General features: G+C 36.2%; 1 protein-coding gene across 1 annotated transcript in view; it reads right to left on the bottom strand.

The window, feature by feature from the left end:
* Window positions 1-24,066, bottom strand: part of LOC141560992 (E1A-binding protein p400-like) — a 128,364-nt gene that overhangs the window by 51,140 nt on the left and 53,158 nt on the right. The window contains exons 9-20 of the mRNA XM_074299877.1: window positions 14,249-14,434; window positions 10,449-10,589; window positions 10,283-10,361; window positions 10,054-10,109; window positions 8,755-8,809; window positions 6,719-6,808; window positions 5,577-5,684; window positions 3,213-3,400; window positions 2,679-2,856; window positions 2,182-2,318; window positions 1,551-1,720; window positions 321-495 (exon numbers count right to left, since the gene is read on the bottom strand). Of these exons, the coding sequence (XP_074155978.1) occupies window positions 321-495; window positions 1,551-1,720; window positions 2,182-2,318; window positions 2,679-2,856; window positions 3,213-3,400; window positions 5,577-5,684; window positions 6,719-6,808; window positions 8,755-8,809; window positions 10,054-10,109; window positions 10,283-10,361; window positions 10,449-10,589; window positions 14,249-14,434 (1,563 nt within the window). The remainder of the gene's footprint in view (window positions 1-320; window positions 496-1,550; window positions 1,721-2,181; window positions 2,319-2,678; window positions 2,857-3,212; window positions 3,401-5,576; window positions 5,685-6,718; window positions 6,809-8,754; window positions 8,810-10,053; window positions 10,110-10,282; window positions 10,362-10,448; window positions 10,590-14,248; window positions 14,435-24,066) is intronic.

Here is a 24,066-nt window from a genome sequence, read left to right as displayed (position 1 = left end):
GATCATGTACTATGTTTTCACTTATATACTGTACCAAGGTGGCCTACACTTTGCAAACCTTAGAAGATTAACAATAATCCACACATTAGCAAGTGATAGATAGAAATGATTTAAAGGGTTTTTAAAAATTTATTCCTTTTCTCTATTACTCATCCTTAAAACTGAGCAGTGGAGAAACACTTAGGTTTTAGTTCCACTGGAGAATCTCTGGAAATCCACATTTGTCTTCAGTGGCAGAATATGGCCATGAAGATTTTTTTTAAGTAGTTTATAGTTCACTACAATAAATACTGATAGAGAGAGGAAAAAACTTGACATACTCTGTGCAACCTTATGACAAGTTTGTGACAATAATCTTGGTTCTCTTCACTAGTAGTTTTCACTGGAAAATCCAAATATGGTCTTGAAATCCCAGGAATCAGAAAGTGCACCATAGTCCACAATTCCATCAAGGTATTATGTAAAGGCGTGTCAATCAGGAGCAAACGATGTTGACTGTGAAAGGAGGAATAAAATAATTCATTAGTCTTATTCTCATCCCTCAGAAATCTCTGCTATCCTGACAAATATCAACAGTAAGAAATGTGATTTTTAAAAAAGCTAACAATTTTCTATTTGCATTTTTTAAAGTTCTTTGACTGCTCAGTAAACTCTCAGGCCTAATGTTTGATCAGTTCAATTATTCTTAGGAAAGCAAATCTCTCAGAAATGTTAGCCTTAGCTTTTTTAGCTATTTCTTGACAGAAAAAAAATAAGTTTACAGGACATGAAGTTTTTCCTGAACCTTCCAGTAGTGCCACAGCAAAAAGTTATTAAACATTCAGAATCATATTTTTACCCCAAATGTGTAATATATAAAATTTGTCTACTTAATAACTAGTTCACCTAACATCTTTTTCATTTCTAAAGCACTAATTTTGACCTGTTGATCTCAACGTTTTTAAAATGAAGTTCATTAAATTTGAGGTCTTCAGATAAAGTACAGCATAGGTATATTTCCAATAGTAACCCTTTCAGAAAACTCTGTACAATTTTCTTTGGATTTAACCTAACCATACTCTCATATATAAATAAATGTACGAAAACTAGTCACTTATCGTTTCTAAAATTTGTTGTTTGCTTGCTTTTAAATACAAGCAGGGATTCTGAAGTGTGGGGATTTGGGAGAAGAAGGAAGGGGAACAGTCAAATACTATTTCATTACTTATCTTATATGTATTATTTATATAGACTATTTATTTCACTATTAAAAGTGTATGAGATAATTTTTCTTTTTACTATATGATAAAATATAAAAATTGAGCCCCTAAAGAAATGCTAAAGAAAAGTGTAATTGAAAGGAAATTTGAAGTAAGTATACATTGCAAATGGCTGGCATTTTATCCCCACTTAGTAGGGTGTGTTCACACACCTAAATACATATATTTGATGGGAATGTTCAACCATAATTCTTCCAACACCTATATTCTTGCTTCACTTTTAAATAAGGGGTGGAGGATGGTTTCAGTTATTTTCATGAGGAAAAGAAATACTACACATGTCAGACGAACCTTCGGAGACTGAAAAGCGCCTCCCAGTGTTTTTCTGTCATGTTCCTGATCTGCTGCATTTCATCAACAACCAGGTACTTCCATCTCATTTTGGCAAAGGCCTGGTGTCCTTTAAAGAAGTGCTTGTAGGAGGTGATACATACATTGAAGCTGTTGGGTTCAGTCCATTCCTTCCAAAAATAAAAGTAATCAATTATGAAGCAGACATTCCAGAATTGTAGCATTGACTCTAAACAACATGGCAAGAGTTCTTTCAAAGGAGACAAATGCTACCCCAAAACCTGCTGAAGCCAGTGCCTCTGAGGAAGATACCATCACTTTAAACTTTTCATTAGAAACCCTTCCAAAGGACAGTGACCAAAATTAAAATTGACTAGAGGATTTCTCCAGCTCTTATACTGCCTGAAAAATAGACAGCCCAACCTCCTTTGGTCATCCACTCCATACTGGGAAATGTGACCCTGTTTCTAACAAAAGTCTCTCCTTCTGCAATGTCTACTTTTTGCTTCTCTCCTATACATGTATGGTTATGGGAAAAAACTGATTACTGGAAGGTAAAGAAGAAAATGGAAAAAGCAGGTATGGTAATAAAGAAGAAATGCTCTCATACCAAGAGGTCAGAAAACAATACCTGTCTCTTTGCTCTAAGTTCTCTTTGGCCACCAAAATAAAGAAGAATCTTCAAACCAGGGCACCAACGTTTCAATTCAAGTTCCCACTTCAATATATGACAACTCCTAACCACAATGAGGTGCGGGCCCCAGTTACCTACAACAAACACAGAGACAGGAATGAAATAAAAGTGATAACATTCATACAAGAAGAATTAAAAGATAATAAAATAAGATAAAAAGAAAACCCCAATATAACCAACCACTGGAGGTTAATGTTGCTTGTCTAAGAGAATCAATATTTTTTTCAGAAATTTAGAAATCCATATTTTCCAAAAGTAATTTAAATATGTATATTTGAAACCCTATAATTTATCTTGTAAATGTATAGTAGCTACTAGAAAGCAATTTACCTTTTTACCCCGAAAACAGCTATAAAGGGTACTTGTAAAATCTCGTCGCGGAAATTAAGATCCAGACAATATTTCAAATACCTTTAAACATCAGATTTACTTACCTTCATTACAAGCTAGATGTGCAAAAAAGGCAATAACCTGCACAGTCTTGCCAAGCCCAGCATCATCAGCCAAGATGCCATTGAGATTCTTCCTGTAAAGTTTGGCTAACCAGTCCAGCCCAATCTTCTGGTACTCTCTGAGAACCCCATATAATAAGCATGGGGCAGTGAACTTTACCTATTCAAGAAAAGAGAAAAATCATCCCACAACTTCTGGTGACTATCGTTTTTGCTTTTGTAATAAAGGAAAAGCACAAATGCTTCTCAATTGAGTTCAACAGATACTCTGTTAGCTTATATATTTGAAAAATGTCACAACTAATCTCTCTTTAAAAATTAACCAACTGACAAAGCGAAATGAAACCTTTTCAGAGGTGCAAAAGGCTGTCCTAGATTCTCCATGAAGGATTTAACAAGCACCAATTACAGTGTTTTATTTCCAGCAGTCTATGCCAGCATGCCAGCTGAGGAATGGCACTGTTCCTGGGCCCTTGTACCAACACCCACAGGCTGTCAAAACCCAAAGCACCGTACCGCAGTGGTGACGCGGGCGCTGCCCTTGGGTAACAGCGTTTCTGCTGCTGCCACCACCTCTGCAATGTCCCTCGTGTGCTTCTTGCCAGGACTGGCCCTCTCCACCCCGCGGTACTGCCCGGTGCTGAGAAGCGAATCTATGACGACTACTTCCTTCTTTTCTCTCGCAGTGGTGGTCTCTTCTGGGTCTAGAGAAGATAAAAATGATACATACATGTGTCACTGCTTAATAAGGACAATGAGTTCTACCATTTTAAAGGACCTTAAAAGAACTTACATGAAATTTAAGTATTAAACTTGCCTGCTGAAATCTAAATCTAAGCAATTAAGATTTCCACAAGATATTCCTACACTTGGGCACTGAGGCTGGGAAAGCAGAGGTCCGGGATCTGGAGCTGGCAGCCAGGAGCACAGCAAGACCAGCTCCTCTGCCTCCCTAGCACCTGCCTCCCGGACACCCCAAGCAGGCCTAGGGAAAGGCTTGTTGCTGCTCGCTCATGTGCCATCCTTCAGGACCCACTGTCCATGGGTTTTCTTGGCAAAAATGGTTCACCATGTTCTTCTCCAGTGGGCTGAGGCTAACAGAGGTTAAGGGCCGGCTCAGGGTCCCGCAGAGGCTCAGAGTCTGAGGCTACCTTTGAACTTCGGCCTTCCTGACCCAGGCCCACCCTCTGGGTTCTAGTCACTCACAGTATTCATCCCTACAAGAAGATTACACACCTTGTAACCCAAAGAGAAGATTATTTTATACCTGTAACATCCAATTAGCTCATCATTCTTTAATCACACCATTTTAAGAACTAAAACAAATTTTTCATTCAGGCCCCAATTGTATCTGACTCTTCATGACCCCGCCTGGAGAGCTTTGCCATTTCCTTCTCCAGCTCATTTTACAAATGAAGAAACTGAGGCACGGGGTGAAGTGGTGTGCCCAGGTTCACCCAGCTACAAAGGGTCCGAGCCCGGCTTTGAACTCAGGCAGACGACTCTTCCTGACCCAGGCCTGGTGCTCTGGCGCCCCCTAACACTCTTGTGGAGGACCTAATCAACTTCCAACTAAGCTGAGCTGCCCTGAGGCAGGTGCCGTGCCCCCCTCCAGTGAGCCTCCAAATGCAGCATCTCAGCTTCCAATGACAAAAGAAGCTGCTACGCAGCAGGCAGAAAGCTAGAAGGCCCCCTACAGACACCGCCTCCACAGGAGGCGGCCCAGGAGCACACAGCTCCCACTGGCAATGGGACAACAGCCTGGGGACCCCTACCCAGGACTGGTCTCTGCCCTTTCCACTGTGCCGTGAGCATCTCCCAGAAAAAAAAAAAAAAAAAGAGGCTGCCTTTGCTGTGGCAGAAAGCAGGGCAGAAAGTCTAGATTCCCCAGGAAGTCTCTGGATCGTTCCAGTTAGAAACCCTCCTATTCTCCTTCATTCAGAAAATCACCTTTTTTGCACTGAAAGCCCTTCATGGTCTGACTCCGAAATCACAAGAAAACAAATGTTAACAACATGCTGTGCAAATAGAATGTGTGGAGCATAAATGAAAGATATGACAACAGCCCCTCTCCAAAAAATATTGGGAAATGAAGGTAATAGAAAGACAAAAAAAAAAAAAAAATCAATAAAATATTTAAATCATTCCACAGCAAATACACTCTGGCTCTAAACTCTCCTTCCAGACAGATTTCATATTATTCTATTGATGTACTTTACCCTGGAGCCAAACAAAGCTCTTGGCTGATGCCCATCCCAGGGGTCTCTACCCCATCTCCTTGCCTCTGCACCCACTGCCAGGAATGTGCTTCCTCTTCAGCTCCGCTGCTAGTCCCTACCTCTCTTCAAGACCCAATCCAAGCGATTCTTCCTTTAGCAACCTTTTCCTATTTCCCCATTCATTAGTCACCTACAAAATCGTGCCTGCCCTCAGGTAACATAGATTCTATGGACAAGAAACATCATGTATACATGTCAATACAAATTATATACAAAGTATTTCTAGGAGGATGAGGATACCAAGAAGAAAATTAACAAAGGCCTTATCCAGCTAAGAGAGTGCTCTTGGGCTGATTCATTAAAGCTAGAGATTCTGTAATTAAATCTCTAGTTTTGGTTTTTTTTTTTCCATTTTGTTTCCATTTGTCTCCAAATATCTGGCACTTAATAAATGCTTACTGAATTAGGCTGAAAAAAGTTTTACTGGATTTGAACTTAAATGATTAAAATAAATGATACTATATAAAGTAAGTTATATACTCCTGGCAGAAACACACACAAAAAAAACCTATTTTATTAGCTCTGGATACAAATGATTATTACAACTTTCTAAAAGAGAAAAATGCAATATCTTTAAATTAAATAATATATTAGAATTTACCTTCTTCACTAGTAGTTTCTTCACTGTCACATATAGACTGTGGCCATTTGAAACTTCCCACAAAAGCACCTTCATATAACTTAACTAAATCATCCAAAGGCAATTCAGCTGAAGAATGTCAAAAGAAAAATGAGGAATCATTCACTCACATTGCCTAGCACAATGATACATAAATAAATCAGAAACATTTTTCAGCAGACTTTATTTTTAGGCACATTCATTGGACTAAAAGAACTATGGAATTAAAAGTCAACTCAGAAGAAGCACTTTCTACTCTTAAAAGTAATATTTTCTATTCTTTTCCAATGGCATTATGGGTAATTTGGGCACTTTATAAGCAATAATTAAGCCAGAAAAGAAAATTTAATATTTTGTTAAGAGGTTTCTGGAAAGATTTATTATCTGATTTATATACATGTCACTGATAACCTCAAGAATTTTCATTTGTCTTTATGAATCTTACTAGATTAGTTCTAACACTCTCCCGATTATTTCTTACTTCAAGGACAGATGATGTCACCCTGGGCCCTGCCTCAACTCATATAAAATGTACTCCCTTTAGAGCAGAATAGGTCTTCAGAAGTTGCAGTGGCCACAAAATTTATGAGCCATTCCATGCCAGAAGTGAAAAACCTCTTCAAACTTAGCTAGGCTGGTCCTCAGGCAACACAAAAGTTATCATGGGACCCATACTTTCCAACATGGAAAGACTTCCCCCAATTATGCTAATGATATATAGTATATGAAAATCTGTTCAACTTGCTTTTATATTAATTATTTGTGATTTCAAGGGGAGAAAATATTGAAAATGAAATTATAATTATTTTATCCATTCATTTCTTCAGGGAAGAAATAAAATGGGATTTACTGAACATCTCCTTAAATATTTGCTTCTAGAAGACCAGCACTATAAAAACTATAAAAATATCTTTTTTTCAAGAAATTATTACTTCCATATTCAAGAGATTATTTCTTTTGTCAAAGAAATTATTATAGGCAATGGTTGATTGCTATTTATTGTTATAAACAACTGCAATCAATAGCACTAGGTCTTTTTAGACCATTCCAGTTCAAATGAACATGAATAACATAATCACTGGGGCAATTCAAAAACAAAACTATGATTCACTCTACTCACTCACCTTCTCGAACTAAGCGGCACAGCTCTGCTTGATGGTTTATATTTGTCTCTTTTGATTCTTGTTCTTCAATTGTCTCCTCCTCATCTTCCACTAAACACAAAAGAAACCACTGAATGTAATTAGACTACTGCTCTAAATTATATGATTCTATGAACCCATATCTACACTAGCAAGAGATTTTCTTTTTCCTCATATTTTTAGGAAGGAGATTTGGGAGGGCAAGAACTCTAGATCTGGCATAATAAATGTATCTCAATGGAGAATGGTGCTTCTATGGGAATAGTTCACACCCAAAATTACACTTGAACAATGGCATGACCCAGCAGCACAGGAAGAAGTAAAGATTGTAATACAGAGGTATAGTAAGAATAAATAACTTAGCTCATATGAACTGAAGATTCATATTTAGGAATACTACATTCAAGTGGCCATCTTACATACAAAGAAAAGAAGTCTTATCTATGAAGATATGTAATTGTATATAAACACAAAAGATATGAAATTCAAAGCCTAAAATATAAAACCATTTGGGAAAAAATGGTTCTTGACTTCATTGCTAAATTAAAATACTAAAATCTACTGTCTTGTGACTGAATTCCCAAAGAAAACATTTATTCATATTCACTAAGCTTTGAAAAGATAACTATATTATTTCTTTAGGCTACAGAGTTCTCGTTATTAAGCAAACAAAAATGAGATTTAACACTAAACTGGAAGCAAATTCTGATCCTTGATTTGCATCATATTCTAGTGTTTCCAGAGTTTCCTATACCTTATCACTATACTTGTAGAAGAAACAAGAATAAAACAATGTATAAGTAAAGTCAAAAATATTTTTCCCCATACCCCATCTGTCACCTCTAACTCCTTCCTTTGGTCTGCCAGACCAATTATGTCCTTCTTCATTTCTATTTCAACAAAACCTTCACTTCCTGCCTCACCTGTCACCTTTGGCCATCATTACTGGTATCACTGACTTCAGTCTTTCAAATATTAAATATAATCTACATGTTCAGGCCCAGTTTAGCTTCAAGCAGAGCTTTGGGGGGATCATTCTAATTGAGTTGGCATAGATTACTCTGGTATGTGAAAAAAAAACAAAACAAAAAACAGCCCAACTATAATGAATATTAGAGGGCAGTGAGAAATGTAAATCAAGATGGTGAAGAGTGTAGATATCAACCCCAGAAGCTTATCTTGAAATTATACAATGAAGATAACCATTCTAAGTGTGTCCAGAAGAAAGGTTAAGGAAGGTTCCTGCTTATTGCTCCTCTTCCTCACCTGCCCTCTCCTCCTCTTTCCCAATCTAAGTAAAAGCAGAACATACCCCATCTTCCTCCAAAGAACAGTCTTTCAATCATCCCAACCAATCAGTTCTTTGAACTCCTGTTGTAATTTCAATTAGTTTCATAGTTTAAGGTGTCATTGTTCTCTCTTTACTTCATATGTGTCAGTTTTATCTCCTTAACTAAACTCCTGAAGGATGTCTTAAATTTCTTTCATAAATATATCTAGTATAGCACTGAAGCATTTGAAAAATACTTACTGAAAGACTTTCTTAAAGAATGATAACAATATTCAGTTCTTCCTAGATTAGGAAGAGCCACCATTCTGGCATTGACAATTAAAATGTTTCTCTCCCGCTAATACTTTTACACACTAATAAACAAAGTTGGCAGGAGAAAAGGTGGTAGCACTATGCATGCCAAATTATCAACTAACAGCAGAGATTCCAAACATGGCAGCCTTACGCCTGGCATGCCAAGGATCTCTGTCCACTGGAACACTGTTTCCAGTGCCCTCTTATCCCTACCTTCAACTTTAATAACTAGACTTTAACTTTACTTCCAAACCCCATAATAAACCTCTTTTATCAATCTAAAAAAAATTATCAACTAAAAAAAAATAACTACCAAAAAAATCCTTAATAATAATTGTTTACCCTATGAGAAAAATATAATATTTTATAGTTGAATGAATGGAAAGAAACAAAGATACAAACACCCAGCAACCTAGCCTCTGAAGAAACAAACCTTCCTCATCAGTCAATGATGTGCTTGCCTTTCTCTTCTTTCCTGGTGATGAAGGCTACAATTAAAAAAAAAAAAGTTTATCACTCTACAAGAAAGCAATGAATAAACATTATCAATTTCTCTCTCTTTTTTAAGCATTTCATTGAATCAAGATTTTTATTTGCAGTCTAGATAAAATAAAATTTCTGTAAAAATTCATATATAAATTAACTTTTAATATTAAAACACTTATACCAGTTCTTTAATTATGTTTATTTTTTAAATAGTGGAAACTTTCTCAACTATGACAAACTTGTAAGTCAAGGAGAATTAACCTTAGAAAATATCTAGCAATCAAACAACTAAAAAGAAAAGTTAATGGGTGTCCTTCCAAGGTTCTGTTCTGGTTCTTTCTTTTCTGCTTCTATACTATCTTACTTGGGACCTCATCAACAAATATGACAATTTATTGCTTCTATGCAAATTATCAAATGATTCCCAGATCTCTATCTCTAGATCAAATGTCTCACCTGAGATTTAGACCTGCCACACCAATTTCCTTTCAGACATCTTGAATTGGTTGTGCAGAGGCATTTCAAATTCAACATGTCCAAAATAGAACTCATAATGAGAGTAAGAATTGTATTTTTGCATTTCTTTTTATATTCAAAGCCAGACACAGTGGCTAGCATATAATAAGCACTTAATAAATGCCTGTAGACTTGACAATGTTAAATATATAGCTATTAAATTTTTTTGTATAATAATAGAAATTTATTGCCCATATCTATGTGTTTATTTATCTCATTAAATTTATAAAAATTCTTTTAAAACCCAAAGAACAAGATTATTTTCCATTTTCTAATTATTCATATTTTTATTTAAATACAAAAAGCATCTATTAAGTGTCTATTATCTTCAAGATTCAGGCCTAGGTGCTAGAACATCCAAATATCTCTTATGAATCATTCAAATTAAGAAGAAGGATTTTGTATATTGAATATCTTAGTATTACTTCACTTAATCCAAAGATTATTTATTCTGAGATTTCACTTATTTAGCATTGCTCTAATATGCTGAAATGGAACCCACGGGCAAAAGTTTTGGAGAAGCAGATTTTGCTTCAATAGGAGGAAATTATTCTAAAAATTATCACTGTCTAATGATGAAAAGGGTTGTCCTGTAAGATTTTCTTTTCCCAAATGTATTCAAGTAGTAAGTGAATGATCCCCAGCCAAGTATGAAAGAATATTTTGAGCTAGCTAACCTCTCAGAACCCTTTTAACTCAAAAATTAGAATAATAAAAACAAACTACTTACCATACTGCTTTCATTTTCTATCTTAACTCTAGCTTCTAGTGGCTTTGGGTCCTTACCTGAAAAGTTGGATTTATAATGTTTGTGGATTTTTATTTTATCCAATAATAAAAATACAATACAAAATAATTTATATTTCACAGAATATTTAGTAACAATAATATCACTTCCAAAGTGAATGTCCTATGGTTTTGTGAAATGCATTAATTTTAATTAGAATATGTAACATTACCTTGCCTTGAATATTTCTTAATGTTTAAGGCTTGTTTTTGTTTCTCTTGAAATTCAATATGCAGTTTAATTTCTACAACCTAAAAGAAGAAAAACAGGAATTAAAATAAGATAGTATAGGTTTTTTAAATAAAATATAATAATATACTGAAAAAGCAGAGATTTACCTGTTCGATATTAGACCAGAAATACTCAATTTCCCTGGCAATTGACGCAGCGATACGTCTTAACTTGTTCTGTTCCTCCTTTTTGTTTCTCATTTCATTGAGTTTCTTTTCTTCATGGTAACGAGCCACAGTTCTGACCATCTAATAAAAATCATCATATTCTGAATAAAACTCACTACACTCCATGCTAATATTAGAGCTTCTTTTTTACTAATAATTTGCATGTACTCTGCTAAGTAGAATTTTAAAGCATTATTTCAACTAAAATGTTCATCTTCAATAAGAATTTATTATTCTTTGACACTTTAGGACAAAATATTCATACAGAATTCCACACAGAAATAAATATTATACTAGATAATTAATTATGATTATAGGCAAAGGTAAATTATCTTAATTCGAAGAAAAAAGGTCAAAGTGAAATCAACACAAGTCACAATAACAAGACACTTTTCTATTAAAATTTTTTGAACTTTCATTTTCAGGAATCTAATAGTAAAGCAATAAGAATCAAGTCATCTGATAGCCTTACCCGGACAAAGATCTTGGATTGCATTTTGGCCAAAAGAAAAATGTTAACAGTAAATGTTAACTTGCATTAAAATGATTCCAAGTAAAATAAGTTGAATTAGGAATTGATAAGGGGGAATATCAATATGTCTAACCAGATTTGCATGAGAAAATTCAATTAAGAGGGAAAACTATGTTCAGTGTATGTACCGTATGCTTAAAGAAAAAGGAAATATATAAATCTATACATTAAGTAAATAAAGGAATGTTATTACCAAAAGAATTTAGGAAACTACAGAATCTCAGAAGCCACCTAATCAAAGCTATATCTCAACAAAGATCCAATCTGCAACACACAATAGCAGAAGTCAACCAATTTGTTTGAAAGTCTCCAATGAAGGAGAAACCATCCATTACCACCTTAAGCAGCACTCCACTCTCTTTTGGAAAAGATCTCATTGTTAGGACATTTTTCTTGATATCAGTGCCCATTTGTCTCTTTTTAGTTTCTGTCAAGTACTGCTGGTTCTGTCCTCTTGGACCCAGCAGAAAAAGATTGATCCTTCCCTTCCAAGTGACAGACCTTCAAATGACAAAATACTATTATTACTTCTCTCCTGAGCATTCTCTTCTTCAGAGTAAATTTCTTCAGCAAGATCCTCCTATGTTATATCCATCCTGTCATGCAAAAGAATCATCTATCAAGAATATGAAAATTAAATACAAACTGCCACGTTTAAGTATTTATAGACCCTTAGCTATTTCACAGTAATGCTGAGATGCAAAAGAAACTAAAAATCAAAATCTCAGTACTACTGCCAACTAAAAGATAAAATAACTTAAATTAAGGATTCATTAAGATACAATTTAAAATCACTTCAAAATACAGCTTAATTAATAAAAATGCAACTGAGAAACACCCAAAACCACATCATTTGTGTAAAATGAGTCAGCCCTAGTTAGTAGAAATACCAAGGAAATTATAGCACCTCCTTCTACCTCTTCAGGAGCCTTCTCAATTCAATATCTCTCTTTAAATCTTCCATTTCTCCCCTCTCCAATATTTCTTTAATTTCTGCCTACAAATGTTATCAGTTCTCCTTTATCCTAAAATATCCTTTCAGCAGCTCTGCCACTTCCTCAGTCTGCCATCTTTGCTTTTTCCTTTACCTACACACTCCCAACCTCACATATATAGTTCTTTATACTTTTTTTTTTACTTCAAATTACTTCTTTAACCTTTAGCAAGCTAGCTTCCACCAGATTCCCCTCTCCCAAAACCACTCTATGGAAACTTTTCTCAAAGATCATCAAGGCTTTCTAATTTCTAAAACCAAAGGGTCTTTTTAAAAGAAAATCAAAATTCTCCTTGAAGAGGCAGCCTTGCTTAGTAGACAGAGATGGAAAGATAAGAGTTAGACAAAAATAAATTCAGATATGTTCAGAACTGGTTTGAATGGCTTGACTCAAAAAACAATTGTAAACAGATCAGCAGCAACTTCACCAGGAGTTCCTGCAGGCATCTAAATCCTGCCCGTTTTTTTTTTTTTTTTTTTAACATTTTTATCAATGACTTGAATAAAGACATAGAAGGTATGCTCATCAGATCTGCAGGTGACACAGAACTGGGAAAGATGGCATGGCAGATAATGGTCAGAATCCCAAAGGATCTTACCAGGCTAGAACATTGGGCTGAATCTACTCAGATGAAATTCCACAGGGACAAATATGAAGTCTCACACTTGGGTACAAAACAGCTACTTTGCAAATATAAGATGGGGGAGGCATGAGAGCTATGTTTACTCAACTGGCAAATATGTATAAAAGTACTGGATTGGCAATCATATGTAAAAGGAAACAGACTGGTCTTTTGCAGGACCAGAGCTTGGAGTCAAGAGGGGAAGTCATAAAGAAGTAAATTTAGGTTGATGCCCAGAAAAACCTTGGTAACAGTTAGAGCCATCAGACTTGGAATGAGCCACCTCTAGATGAAGTGGGGTCCCGCTGGCCAGACATGCTAGATGGCCTGAGGTCTCTCCAACTCTCGAGTTCTCTGAATCCTGACAGCTGGCAAAGAGCTAAGGAAACATAGGGTCAGGGCCTATAGACCTCTTGGGCAATTCTCTAAAATTCTAGGGGACAGAGACCACACCAGCCCGTTTTGGTGGAAAGAGGATCCTTAAAACAAGAAAATCCCTGATCCTGCATGCTCTCCAGTCCTCCCAGGCCCCTGCCTTCTTCCAGACTCCTCCTCTCTCCTCAGCTTGCCCTCTTGCCCCATTATTCTTCTTCCTCCTGTCCCACTACACACAGGGAGTCCACAGACTCTGTAAGACCTCCCTCTCCTTGCTCTGCTCCCTGCATCCAGGGTTGTTTGTGCAATATATATGACCTTGGTTTTCTATCTACATAAATGCATGTGTATATGTGTACACACACACACACACACACACACACACACACACACACACACACACACACACACCCCACACACATACACTGAGTTTACAAACCTAGGTTAAGAACCCTGTTCTTCACCCTCTTTCAGGAGCCTCATCATTTCTTCCAGATGCTCCATTCCTAAGCAGCTGATGCTCAAATTACAGATATCTCTGAATTCTACCCACTGCCTAATGGATTTATCACTCAGGTATTCCCTTATCAACACAGCAGCTAGCCCAGGAGTCAGGAAGACAGATTCAAACCCAGCCTTAAACAGCACTAGCTGTGTGCTTTTGTAAAAGTCACTTATCTTCTGTCTGTATCTACTCAACTATAAAACAGGGATAACAAAAGCACCTACCTCCCAAACCTGTGGTGAGAATAAAATGAGATAATCTTTGTAAGGCACTTAGCACAGTGCCTGGCACACAGCAGATGCTACATAAATGCTATTATAATGATATAAATAACTATAATGTAATGGGAAAGGTGGGCATTTTCATGAAAGAGGCACAAATAAAATGCCATTGGTCATCTGAGAGAGAGATCATCTGGGCAGCTCAGTAGGGGTAGGCACCCCCATGCAGAGAGGACAGGACATGGACGAGAATGAGATTCAAAGGAGGAAAGGATGCAGCAGGCAGAGTGCATGGGAGAGAATACACAGAGATAGCCCGCAGGCAGTAAACAGGTTGCCTTGCAACAGCAAGGGCCAGCCAAGATGACATGACAGATCTGTGACTTATTACAGCTGCTGCCCTCAGGCAGTGAGGGGCACACCCCATTTTGCTTTACAGAGATTCCAGCTGCTATTTTTCAGAGAAGCAGTCTGGCCACAAACTTAGTACCTTCTTGGCTGCTGCCATTTTCCATCTTCTCTCTTGAGCAAAGTCCGTTGCCATCCACTGCATCTCTTCAAGGAGATAATCCCAGTGGGACTTTGGTCGTGGGGCCTCCTGAAGTTTTGGCAGTCGTCTGAGAGACCACAGACCTTCCTTTCTCAACTCTGCAATTCGCTGATGAGTGTTGTTTTCCTAAAATAGAGAATCACAGAATTTTCCAAGGGATCTCAGTAGCCATCCAGTCCAACCCAAACCTGAAAAAGAATACTTTTAGTAAATGTAATTTTTCCCCTTTTGTTCTCAACTGGGAAGATCTAAGGGAGGGCATTTTTACTGATTAAAAAATTAAATATAATTCTTTTTTTTTTTAAAGGAGATATTCTCTACAGTATAGCTAACAAGCCCACCTCCAGTCTTTGCTTAAAATGCAGTGGTGGAAGCCCCCCAGTCTGCCAAGGAGCCCATTCCATCTTGAGGAAGTTTTAACTGTTGGAAAGTTTTTCCCTCCATCCAGCCTAAATCTGCTTCTTTTATAATTTCCATCTATTTTTTCTTGGTTCTCTCTTAGGAGCCAAGCAGAACAATCCTGATCCCTCTTCCACATTCCAACCCTATAAATGTTTGAAAACAAACATTGGGTCTCCTTAAATTTTTTTCTTCTCCAGATTAAATATAACCATTTCTTTCGCCCTATCTTCCTATCACAGATTGGAGGTCCATCATTATTTTTGGTCCTCAGCTGGATGTTCTCCAGATTATCAATATCTTTCTTAAAATGTATTTCCTAGAAAGGGCAGCTAGGTGGTGCAGTGGATAGAGCACCAGCCCTGAAGTCAGGAAGACCTGAGTTCAAATCTGATCTCAGACACTTAACACTTCTAGCTGTGTGACCCTGAGCAAGCCACTTAACTCCCAACTGCCTCGGCAAAAAAAAAAAAAAAAAAAAAAAAAAATCCCTAGAAAGAAATACTACAGATATAAATATACCATATCTATAGTATGATGTGAAAAAGACTCCCCTACTCACAGAAACTATGCCTCTCTTAATGTTGCTCAAGATCATGTTAATTCAATTGCCTACAATATCATTGCACTGATTCATATTGAGCTTAAAAGTCCCTCCAAACTCCCTGATCTTCTTCAGATCCTGGCAGTCTAAACATGTCTTCACTCATCTTGTACTTGTGAGAAGGATTTTTTTAATCCAAGTATAAGGCTTTACATTTTTCCCTATTAAGCTTCACATTAGTCTCTCCTGTCTATTGCTCTGACCTGCCAAGCCTTTTAATGTGTCACAGAGAAAAGATCAGAGTAGATGCCAGTCATGTTATGAAGAGAAAAACAATAGGATTTGGCAGCTATTGGGATGTGGGAGCTGAGAAAAAGTATGGAAGAGAAGATGAGACTTAGGTTGTGAGCCTAGAAATTTGGGAGGGATATTAATATCTTTAACTGTAATAGGGAAGTCAGAAAGAAAGGGGAAAAGAATGAGTTCAATTTTAGATATGTTAAGGTTCAGATGGTTATGAGACTACAATTTGAGATACACAATAGACAGTTGGAGAGAGGAGCCTTGAATTTAGGAGATAGGTTTATTTGTAAAGAGATGATCATTGAATCTGTTTATAGCTGATGAGATCTCTAAGTGAATTACATAGTACAGAGGGAGAAGAGAAAAAGACCTAGGAAAGAGCCTTAAGTGACCTCCCCAGTAAAGAGGCGTGATCTGGATGATGATCATCAAAGGAGACTGAGAAAAATTATTCAGTGAGGCAGAAGAGCCAGGAGAGCAGAAAAACAAAAACCTAGAAAGAAGAGAGCATCAAGAAAAGGATGATCAACAGCATCAAAGGCTACAGAGAGATTAGGAAGAATTAGGACTGAGAAAAGTCCACTAGATCTGGCAATTAAGGGATCACTGGTAACTTTGGGAAGAAAAGCTTCAGATGAATGATGAGGTTAGAAGCTAGACTGCAGACAGGTATGAAGAAAAGAAGCATGCATAAAATGAGAGTACTGGGGGCAGACAGCTTTCTCAAATTTAATCTTTGAAAGGTAGAAGGAATGAGGATGGTAGTTAATAAGGATGGAAGAATCCTCAAACAGAGGATTTCTGAGGATGGGTCTGTCTTTAGGAAGTAGGGAAATAATCAGAAGATGGGGAAAACTGAAGTTAAGTGGGAGAATGAGAATAACAGAAGAGGCAATTTGTGGGAGAACACAGGGTGGAATGCAATCACTCATAAGTCAATGGGTTTGCCTTGGCAAGAAGGAGTCACTTCTTCCTGTGAGACACAGGTAAAGAAGAAGAGAAGAAGGGAAGAACATGAGTTCTGCACCTATTACGCTTTAATACATGTTTTATACGTGTATGACTAATTAAAAGAAAAATAGACCATACAATGTCAAGCTTGAAACAATTTGAAACAAATGCTTCATTTTTAAGAATCCATTTGGATTCTGGACTTTGGGGATTTGATCATCTCCTACAACTCATAGCTTTTCATTTTTCCTAAATGAAAATTGACTCAGCCAAGAGAAAGTGGGCCCCAGTTTTCAGGGACTTAATTCTTACCACTGTTTTGCTCATGGTTTTTGTTTTGGAACGAAGGTTCTTTGAGATTAGATTGAAGGTCAAATCAAAATTGTACATTTCTTCCCCTCCCAAGAAAAACTTTCCAAACTGCCTGCCCATTCTATTCCCCATGTTCCTTCCCTACTCTTTAGTCTTGATCTTAAAGACAAAACAAATCCACTTGTGGCCCAAGTAATTTACTTGAAACTATGGGACAGATATATGAAAACAAAGGAAAACTCTCACCAGTAATTGCTGTTAGTTAGATCTGTCACAACCTGTTCTTGATGAAGCCATGATGGCTCTAGCCATCACTGATTCCTCTCTTAGACAGTCAGAATTATACAAGTAATCAAAACTAAGCTAACTGGCTTGCATTTCACAGATCCCTATTCTCTTCCCTCTAATAAAAGCAGGGAAAGTGGGAAACAAAACAAACATTTGCCCTTCTCTACTCCTATGGTACCTCTCCTCTTTTCCAGGCTTTCAAAATTCATTCACCAGGTACAATAATCACATCAATAAGTGTTATTTCAGCAACTAAGAATGTCATTTGCCAGACCAGGTAAATGTTCCATCCTTCCTTAGTCCATGCGTGTTTCCTCAGAACTCTGTGAAATCTATACTCCTAAAACCTAGGGCCTATGTCAGCCTAGACTCAGCTCTCCCCTTCTTTACAGTAATCTCAAAGGGGAGTGATCACTTTCCTCTCATTTCCACTCCATTCCAGTAGCCAGTTTTTCTCTGTTGGTATAAATCAGATTCAAATTAAAATGTTCCTGTGTTGGTTTCTGCACTTTTTTATTACCACTAAGACAAGAGAGGAGATTATTACCTATTCTGCTTTTAGAGGTGAAAGTGTTCACAGCAGATATGTGGATAATTGAAGATCTCCTACCATATTATTCCATGCCTCAGAGCCAGATATGTCCTGAACTTTTATCTATTTCCTGTTTGGTATTACTCTAATGATCATTTGCAAATTACAAAATAAAGGAACCAACAATTCAGAGACATCCTTAACTAAAGGGCACAAACCCCATTTGTCAAGTGAAACAATCGAGGTTCAGCAAGCTAAAGGAAGGAACTAGAGCCAGCCCACTCAGCAAGGACAGGGCAGCATCCAGGGGCGGGCCACAGCAGATGCTCCAAGCTCAGAATCTTAGCACCCCAAAGCATGGAAGTTCCTTCCATACCTGAGAGATGCTGTTGCCTCTCCATTAGTAGATGAGCTTTTTATGAAGCTTTTGCCTTTCATTGTATTTGTCTCTCTAGCATACAGGGGAGTATCTAGTATGGAGCAGTCCCCAGTTGTCATTTAATAAACAGGCATTATTTCACTTTGGTCTGTGTAGACTCTGTGTCTAGCACAGTACCTGCCACATAATAAATGCAGAATAAATGCTTGTTGAATAAATGAATGCCAGAGTTTGTATAGCAAATTTACTTTTCAAAACCCTTAACACAGGATGGGGGAGACTTGAGCCATCATCTAATTTAGCCAATTCACTTTATACCAAGCTAATTAAATGATGTGTTCAATGTCTCACATGTCCTTGGTGAGTGTAAAGCTAATATTTGATCCAAGTCTTCTGACTCTAAATTTACCACTGTAAATGCTGTCTATTGGTCATTCCTGATTCTTATAAAAATCCTAGGACATAAAATGAAATCATTATCCTTATTTCACAAATACTGAATTGGGGGACAAAGAAGTTAATCTGTTCAAAGTCCAACACTAATTAGTGCTTAAGTGTGAACTTGATGAACACCCAGGTGTTCTGATCTCTAGTGGAGGGCTCTTTCCACTAAAGTATGATAACCAGCATTGAAATTTTATTACGTTTCTCTATCAAATGGTCTGAAGCAGGGCTTAATGATATATGACTATGGATCAGATCCAGTGTCGCTTTGTATGACTCTTAGATAAGAATGTTTTTTGAATTTTTAAAGAAAATTTTGTTACATAAAAAATGTTAATTTAAATAAAGTTTTACTCTAATTAAACAATGTAAAAATCATCCTTAGCTTGTAGTAGTATAAAAGCAGAAAGGACCATCACAGATCAATCCCTAATAAAGAGTTCTCAAAAGAAGAATTACAATCTATTAACCATCATATGAAAGAATGTTCCAAATCACTAATAAGAGAAATGCAAAACAACTCTGAGGTTTATAAATGTGTAAAGTGCTTAATCTCAGCCCTGGATCATAAGATAAAAATCCACTAACCTTTTCTTTTCTAACTAAAAATAAAAGTTAATGGAGTAATTATTTTTAAATATCCCAATGACTTATTACAGATATAATTATGCTATCCACATCATAAAGCTCTGACTTTTAGAACAAGTAGTTTAACTTTTCCCCTTTGGTTAAATGCTCAGTTTTATTTTGGTTTGTTTTAACAATATCTATTTTCCAAGATGTATTTTCAAGATGACAAAATTATGATTTAAAAAGTTCACAGTGGGGAAGCTAGGTGGCGCAGTGGATAGAGCACCAGCCCTGAATTCAGGAGGACCAGAGTTCAAATATGGTGTCAGACACTTAACACTTCCTAGCTGTGTGACCCTGGGCAAGTCACTTAACCCCAGTCTCAAAAAAAGAAAAAAGTTCACAGGATCATAAAGGTTCTATTAGGATAGCACTTCAGCCCTCCTGACACTTTAAGACTGGTTGTATTTTATGTAACATTCTTGTTTTTAAATTCTACTAGGATTTTTTATTTAAAGTTTAGAGTTCCAAATTCTATCCTTCTCTCCCCTCTCCCTGATTTGGTAACTGGATATGTTATATACATGCAATTATATAAAACATTTCCATATAAGCCATTTTGTACAAGAAAAACTGAAACAAAAAAAAAAAAAAAACAAAAGAAAAAACAAAAATGAAATTGAAAAAATAGCATGCTTCAATAGCATGGCTCAATGAATACCACTTCTTTCTCTGAAGAAGGATAGTATATTTCATCATTAGTCCTTTGGGATTGTCTTGAATCACTGTATTACTGAGAAGAGCTGTCATTCACAGTTTTTCATCAAACAATATTGCTATTACTCTATGGAATGTTCTTGCTCTGTTTATTCACTATGCATTAGTTCATCTAAGTCTTTCCAGGTTTTTCCAAAATTATCCTGCTTTCTTATAGCATAGTAATATTCTATTACAATCATATACAATGGTTTGTTTAGCCATCCCCCAATTCATGGGCATGCTTTTGATTTCCAATTCTTAGCACCACAAAAATGACCTGTTATAAGTATTTTTGTACAAATACATCTTTTTCGCTTTCTTTGATATCCTTGGGACATAGACCTAAAGGATCAATGGATATGTACAGTTTTATAGCCCTTTGGTCATAGTTCAAATTGCTCTCCAAAATAGCTAGATCAATTCACAACTCCAGTTGTGAACAGTGCACAACAGTGCATCAGTGTCCCAGTTTTCCCAAATCCTCTCCAACATCCAACATCTTCCTTTTTTGTCATATTAACTACTCTGACAGGTGTGAAGTGGCACCTCAGATTTGCATTTTTCTGATCAATAATGATTTAGAGCATTTTTTTATATAACCACAGATTTTCATTTCTTTGTCTGAAAACTGCCTGTTCATATTCTTTGACCTTTTATTAAGTGGGGAATAACTTGTATTTTTGTAAATTTAACTCAGTTCTCTATAAATTTGAGAAATAAGGCCTTTATCAGGGATACTTGTTGCAAAAAAATTTTCCCCAGTTTTCTGCTTTCCTTCTAATTTTGGTTACACTGAGTTTGTTTGTGAAAAAAATTTTCAGATTTTTACATAACCAAAATGACCCATTCTACATTTTGTAATATTCTCTATATGCTCTTTCATCCTAAATTCTTCCTTTATTCATATATCTGCCAGATAAACGATTCCATGCTCTCTCAACTTGCTTATGGTATCACCTTTATGTGTAAATCATGCATCCATTTTGACCTTATCTTGTTATACTGTTTAAGACATTGATCTATACCTAGTTTTTATCATACTGCTTTTGAGTTTTCCCAGCTGTTTTTGTCAAATATTAAGTTTTTTTTTCCAAAAGCTTGGATCTTTGGTTTTATCATATACAAGATTAATAAAGTCATTTATTATATGGTAATTTATACCTAATCTACTATTCTATTTCTTTTTGCCAGTACCAAATTGATTTGATATTTACTTTATAATATAGCTTGAGATCTGCTTTGTCTAACCTACCTTGTTTCACATTATTTTTCATTGATTCCCTTAATATTCTTGAACTTTTCTTTTTTCAGGTGGAGTTTGTTATTATTTTTTCTAGCTCTATAAAATAATTTTTGACAATTTTACAAGTAAGACACTGAATAAATACATTAATTTGGGCAGAACTGTACTTTTTATTTTATTGACTCAGCCTACCCATGAGCAAATAGTATTTTATACTAACGTATGATTTTCTAAGTAGAACACCATATTGTTTGCAAAGAGTGATCATTTTGTTTCCTCACTGCATATTCAAGTTCCTTTCTTTTTCATCCCTCATTGTTACAGCTAACATTTCTAGGACAACATTAAATAATAGAGGCAATAATGGCCATCCTTCACCCCAATTTTATTGGGAAGACTTCTAGCTTATCTCCATTACAGATAATGCTTGCTGATAGTTTTAGATAAATGAGTTATCATTTTAATGTAAGCTCTTTTTATTCCTGTGCTCTTTAGTGTTTTTAATAGGAATAGGTGCTGTATTGTATCAAGGACTTTTTCTGCATTGAAATAATTCTAAATTGAGTTGATTTTTGAGATAATCATATGATTTATGTTGGATTTTGTTAGGTTAATTATGCTGATAGTTTTCCTAAAATTGAATCAGCTCTGCATTCCAGGAATAAATCCATTTGGTCATAGTATATAATCCTTGTGATATATTGTGGTAATTTCTTTGTTAATATTTCATTTAGGGGGCAGCTAGGTGGCGTAGTGGATAGAGCATCAGCCTTGAATTCAGGAGGACCCAAGTTCAAATCTGTCTCAGACACTTAACACTTCCTAGCTGTGTGACCCTAGGCAAGTCACTTAACCCCAGCCTCAAAAAATATATATATTTAAAGTTTTTCTTCAATATTCATTAGGAAAATTAGTCTATAGTTTTCTCTGTTGTGACTCTTCCTGGTTTAAGTATCAGCATCATTTTTATGTTGTAAAAACAATTTAGAAGAACTCTTCCTTTGATTATTTTTCCTAATTATTTATATAGTATTAGAATTGTTTTTTAAATATTTGGTAGAAATAGCTTCTGAATCTATGTGGTCCTGGGAATTTTTTCTTAGGAAGTTCACTGATGGCTTGTTTAATTTATTTTTCTAAGATTGGGTTACAGAAGTATTTGATTTCTTCTTCTATTAATCTGGGTAAATTATATTATATCAAACATTTCATTTAGATTGTCTTTCCTTCTTAAAGCCACATTAATCAATAGTTTGTGTTATTGCTTTATTTTTGTTTTGTTTTTAATAAAAGCAGCTTCTAGTTTTGTTTATTCAATAGTTTTCTTATTTTCAATTTTATTAATCTCTCCTTTAATCTCCATTGATACTTAATTGGGGATTTTGAATTTGTTCTTTTTCTAGTTTGTTTGGGTTTTTTTTTTCTTGAGTAATTCATTAACCTAGTATTGATATAATTTCATTGACTATGATACCTTTCAACAAATAGTTTCCTTCTTTATGTCTTTAAATTAGTTCCATTTTTGCTTTTGCTTTGTCTGAAATGTGAGATTGCTACCCCTGCTTTCATCTAAAAATGGCAGAGTAAAGGCAGGAACTCACCCAACCTTTCCTCCAAACTGCTCCAAATTCTTTTAAATAATGACTAAACAAATTTTAGGGCATTAGAACACCCCAAAAGATGCAGTAGAACATTTTCTAGCTGAAGGCAACTTAGAAGGTCAGCAAAAAAATCTGTGACCAGGGAGGGAGTCCAGTGTGCAGTCCTGGTGCAGTCCTAGTTCTATCCCTAATCTGGAATCAGGCCCCAGCCCCAACCTCTGCAAAAGGTGGCTTCCAGACCCTCAGTTCAGAGACAACAAAGAAGACTTGGAAGGTCAGCAGACAAGATTTGTTGAACCAGGGTGGGAGCCTAGTGCATAATCTTAGGGTAGGCTGCACCTGCATACCTCTGGCCCCGGTCTGGAGCCCAGTCAGTGAGGTGGGGCCTCTGAATCAGCAGCAGTACTAACAGCTTTGGGACCCCTCAGCACAGCAGGAGGAATACAGAGAGGCTTGGAGAGACTTAAATCAACTGTTGCTGAGTGAAATGAACAGAACCAGAAGATCGCTGTACACTTCAACAACAATACTTTATGAGGATGTATTCTGATGGAAGTGAATATCTTCAACATAAAGAAGATCCAACTCACTTCCAGTTGATCAATGATGGACAGAAATAACTACACCCAGAGAAGGAACACTGGGAAGCGAATGTAAATTGTTAGCACTACTGTCTATCTACCCAGGTTATTTATACCTTCGGAAGCTAATACTTAATGTGCAACAAGAAAATGGTATTTACACACATATATTGTATCTAGGTTATATTGTAACACATGTAAAATGTATGGGATTACCTGCCATCGGGGGGAGGGAGTGGAGGGAGGGAGGGGATAATTTGGAAAAATGAATTAAAAAAAAAAACAAAAACTATTGGTCTACCTGAAAGTCATGATCAAAAAAAGAGCCTGGACATCATCTTTCAAGAAAATATCAAGGAAAACTGTCCTGATGTTTTAGCACTAGAAGGTAAAATAGAAATTTTTAAAAACCCAATCATCTCCTAAAAGAGATCCCAAACTGAAAACTTCCAGGAATATTATAGCCAAATTTCTGAACCCCCAGATCAAGGGGAAAATATCATAAGCATCCAGAAAGAAACAAATCAATCATAGTAGAACCAGGATAACACAAGGTTTATGAGCTTCTACATTAAATGAGCAGGATGCTCTCAGGGAAAAAAATCCTGGATACTCTCAGAGAAAAAAACCTGGGAAGTTTTCCATGAACTTAAGCAAAGTGAAATGTACTGTATACAAAATAATAGTAATGTTCTGGGATGACCAGCTGTGAATCATTTTGCTATTCTCAGTAAAAAAAAAAAAAAAAAATCATTCACAACTACTCTAAAGGACTTATGATGAAAAATCTTATTCATACCCAGAGAAGGAACTAATTGCGTCTAAATACAAAACTGAAATATTCATTCTCTC

This window comes from Sminthopsis crassicaudata, chromosome 1 (assembly GCF_048593235.1).
Source record: "Sminthopsis crassicaudata isolate SCR6 chromosome 1, ASM4859323v1, whole genome shotgun sequence".
NCBI classification, from domain to species: Eukaryota; Metazoa; Chordata; class Mammalia; order Dasyuromorphia; family Dasyuridae; genus Sminthopsis; species Sminthopsis crassicaudata.
The sequence above is the reverse complement of the archived record's forward strand: the minus strand, read 5'-3'. Positions and strand labels throughout refer to the sequence as shown.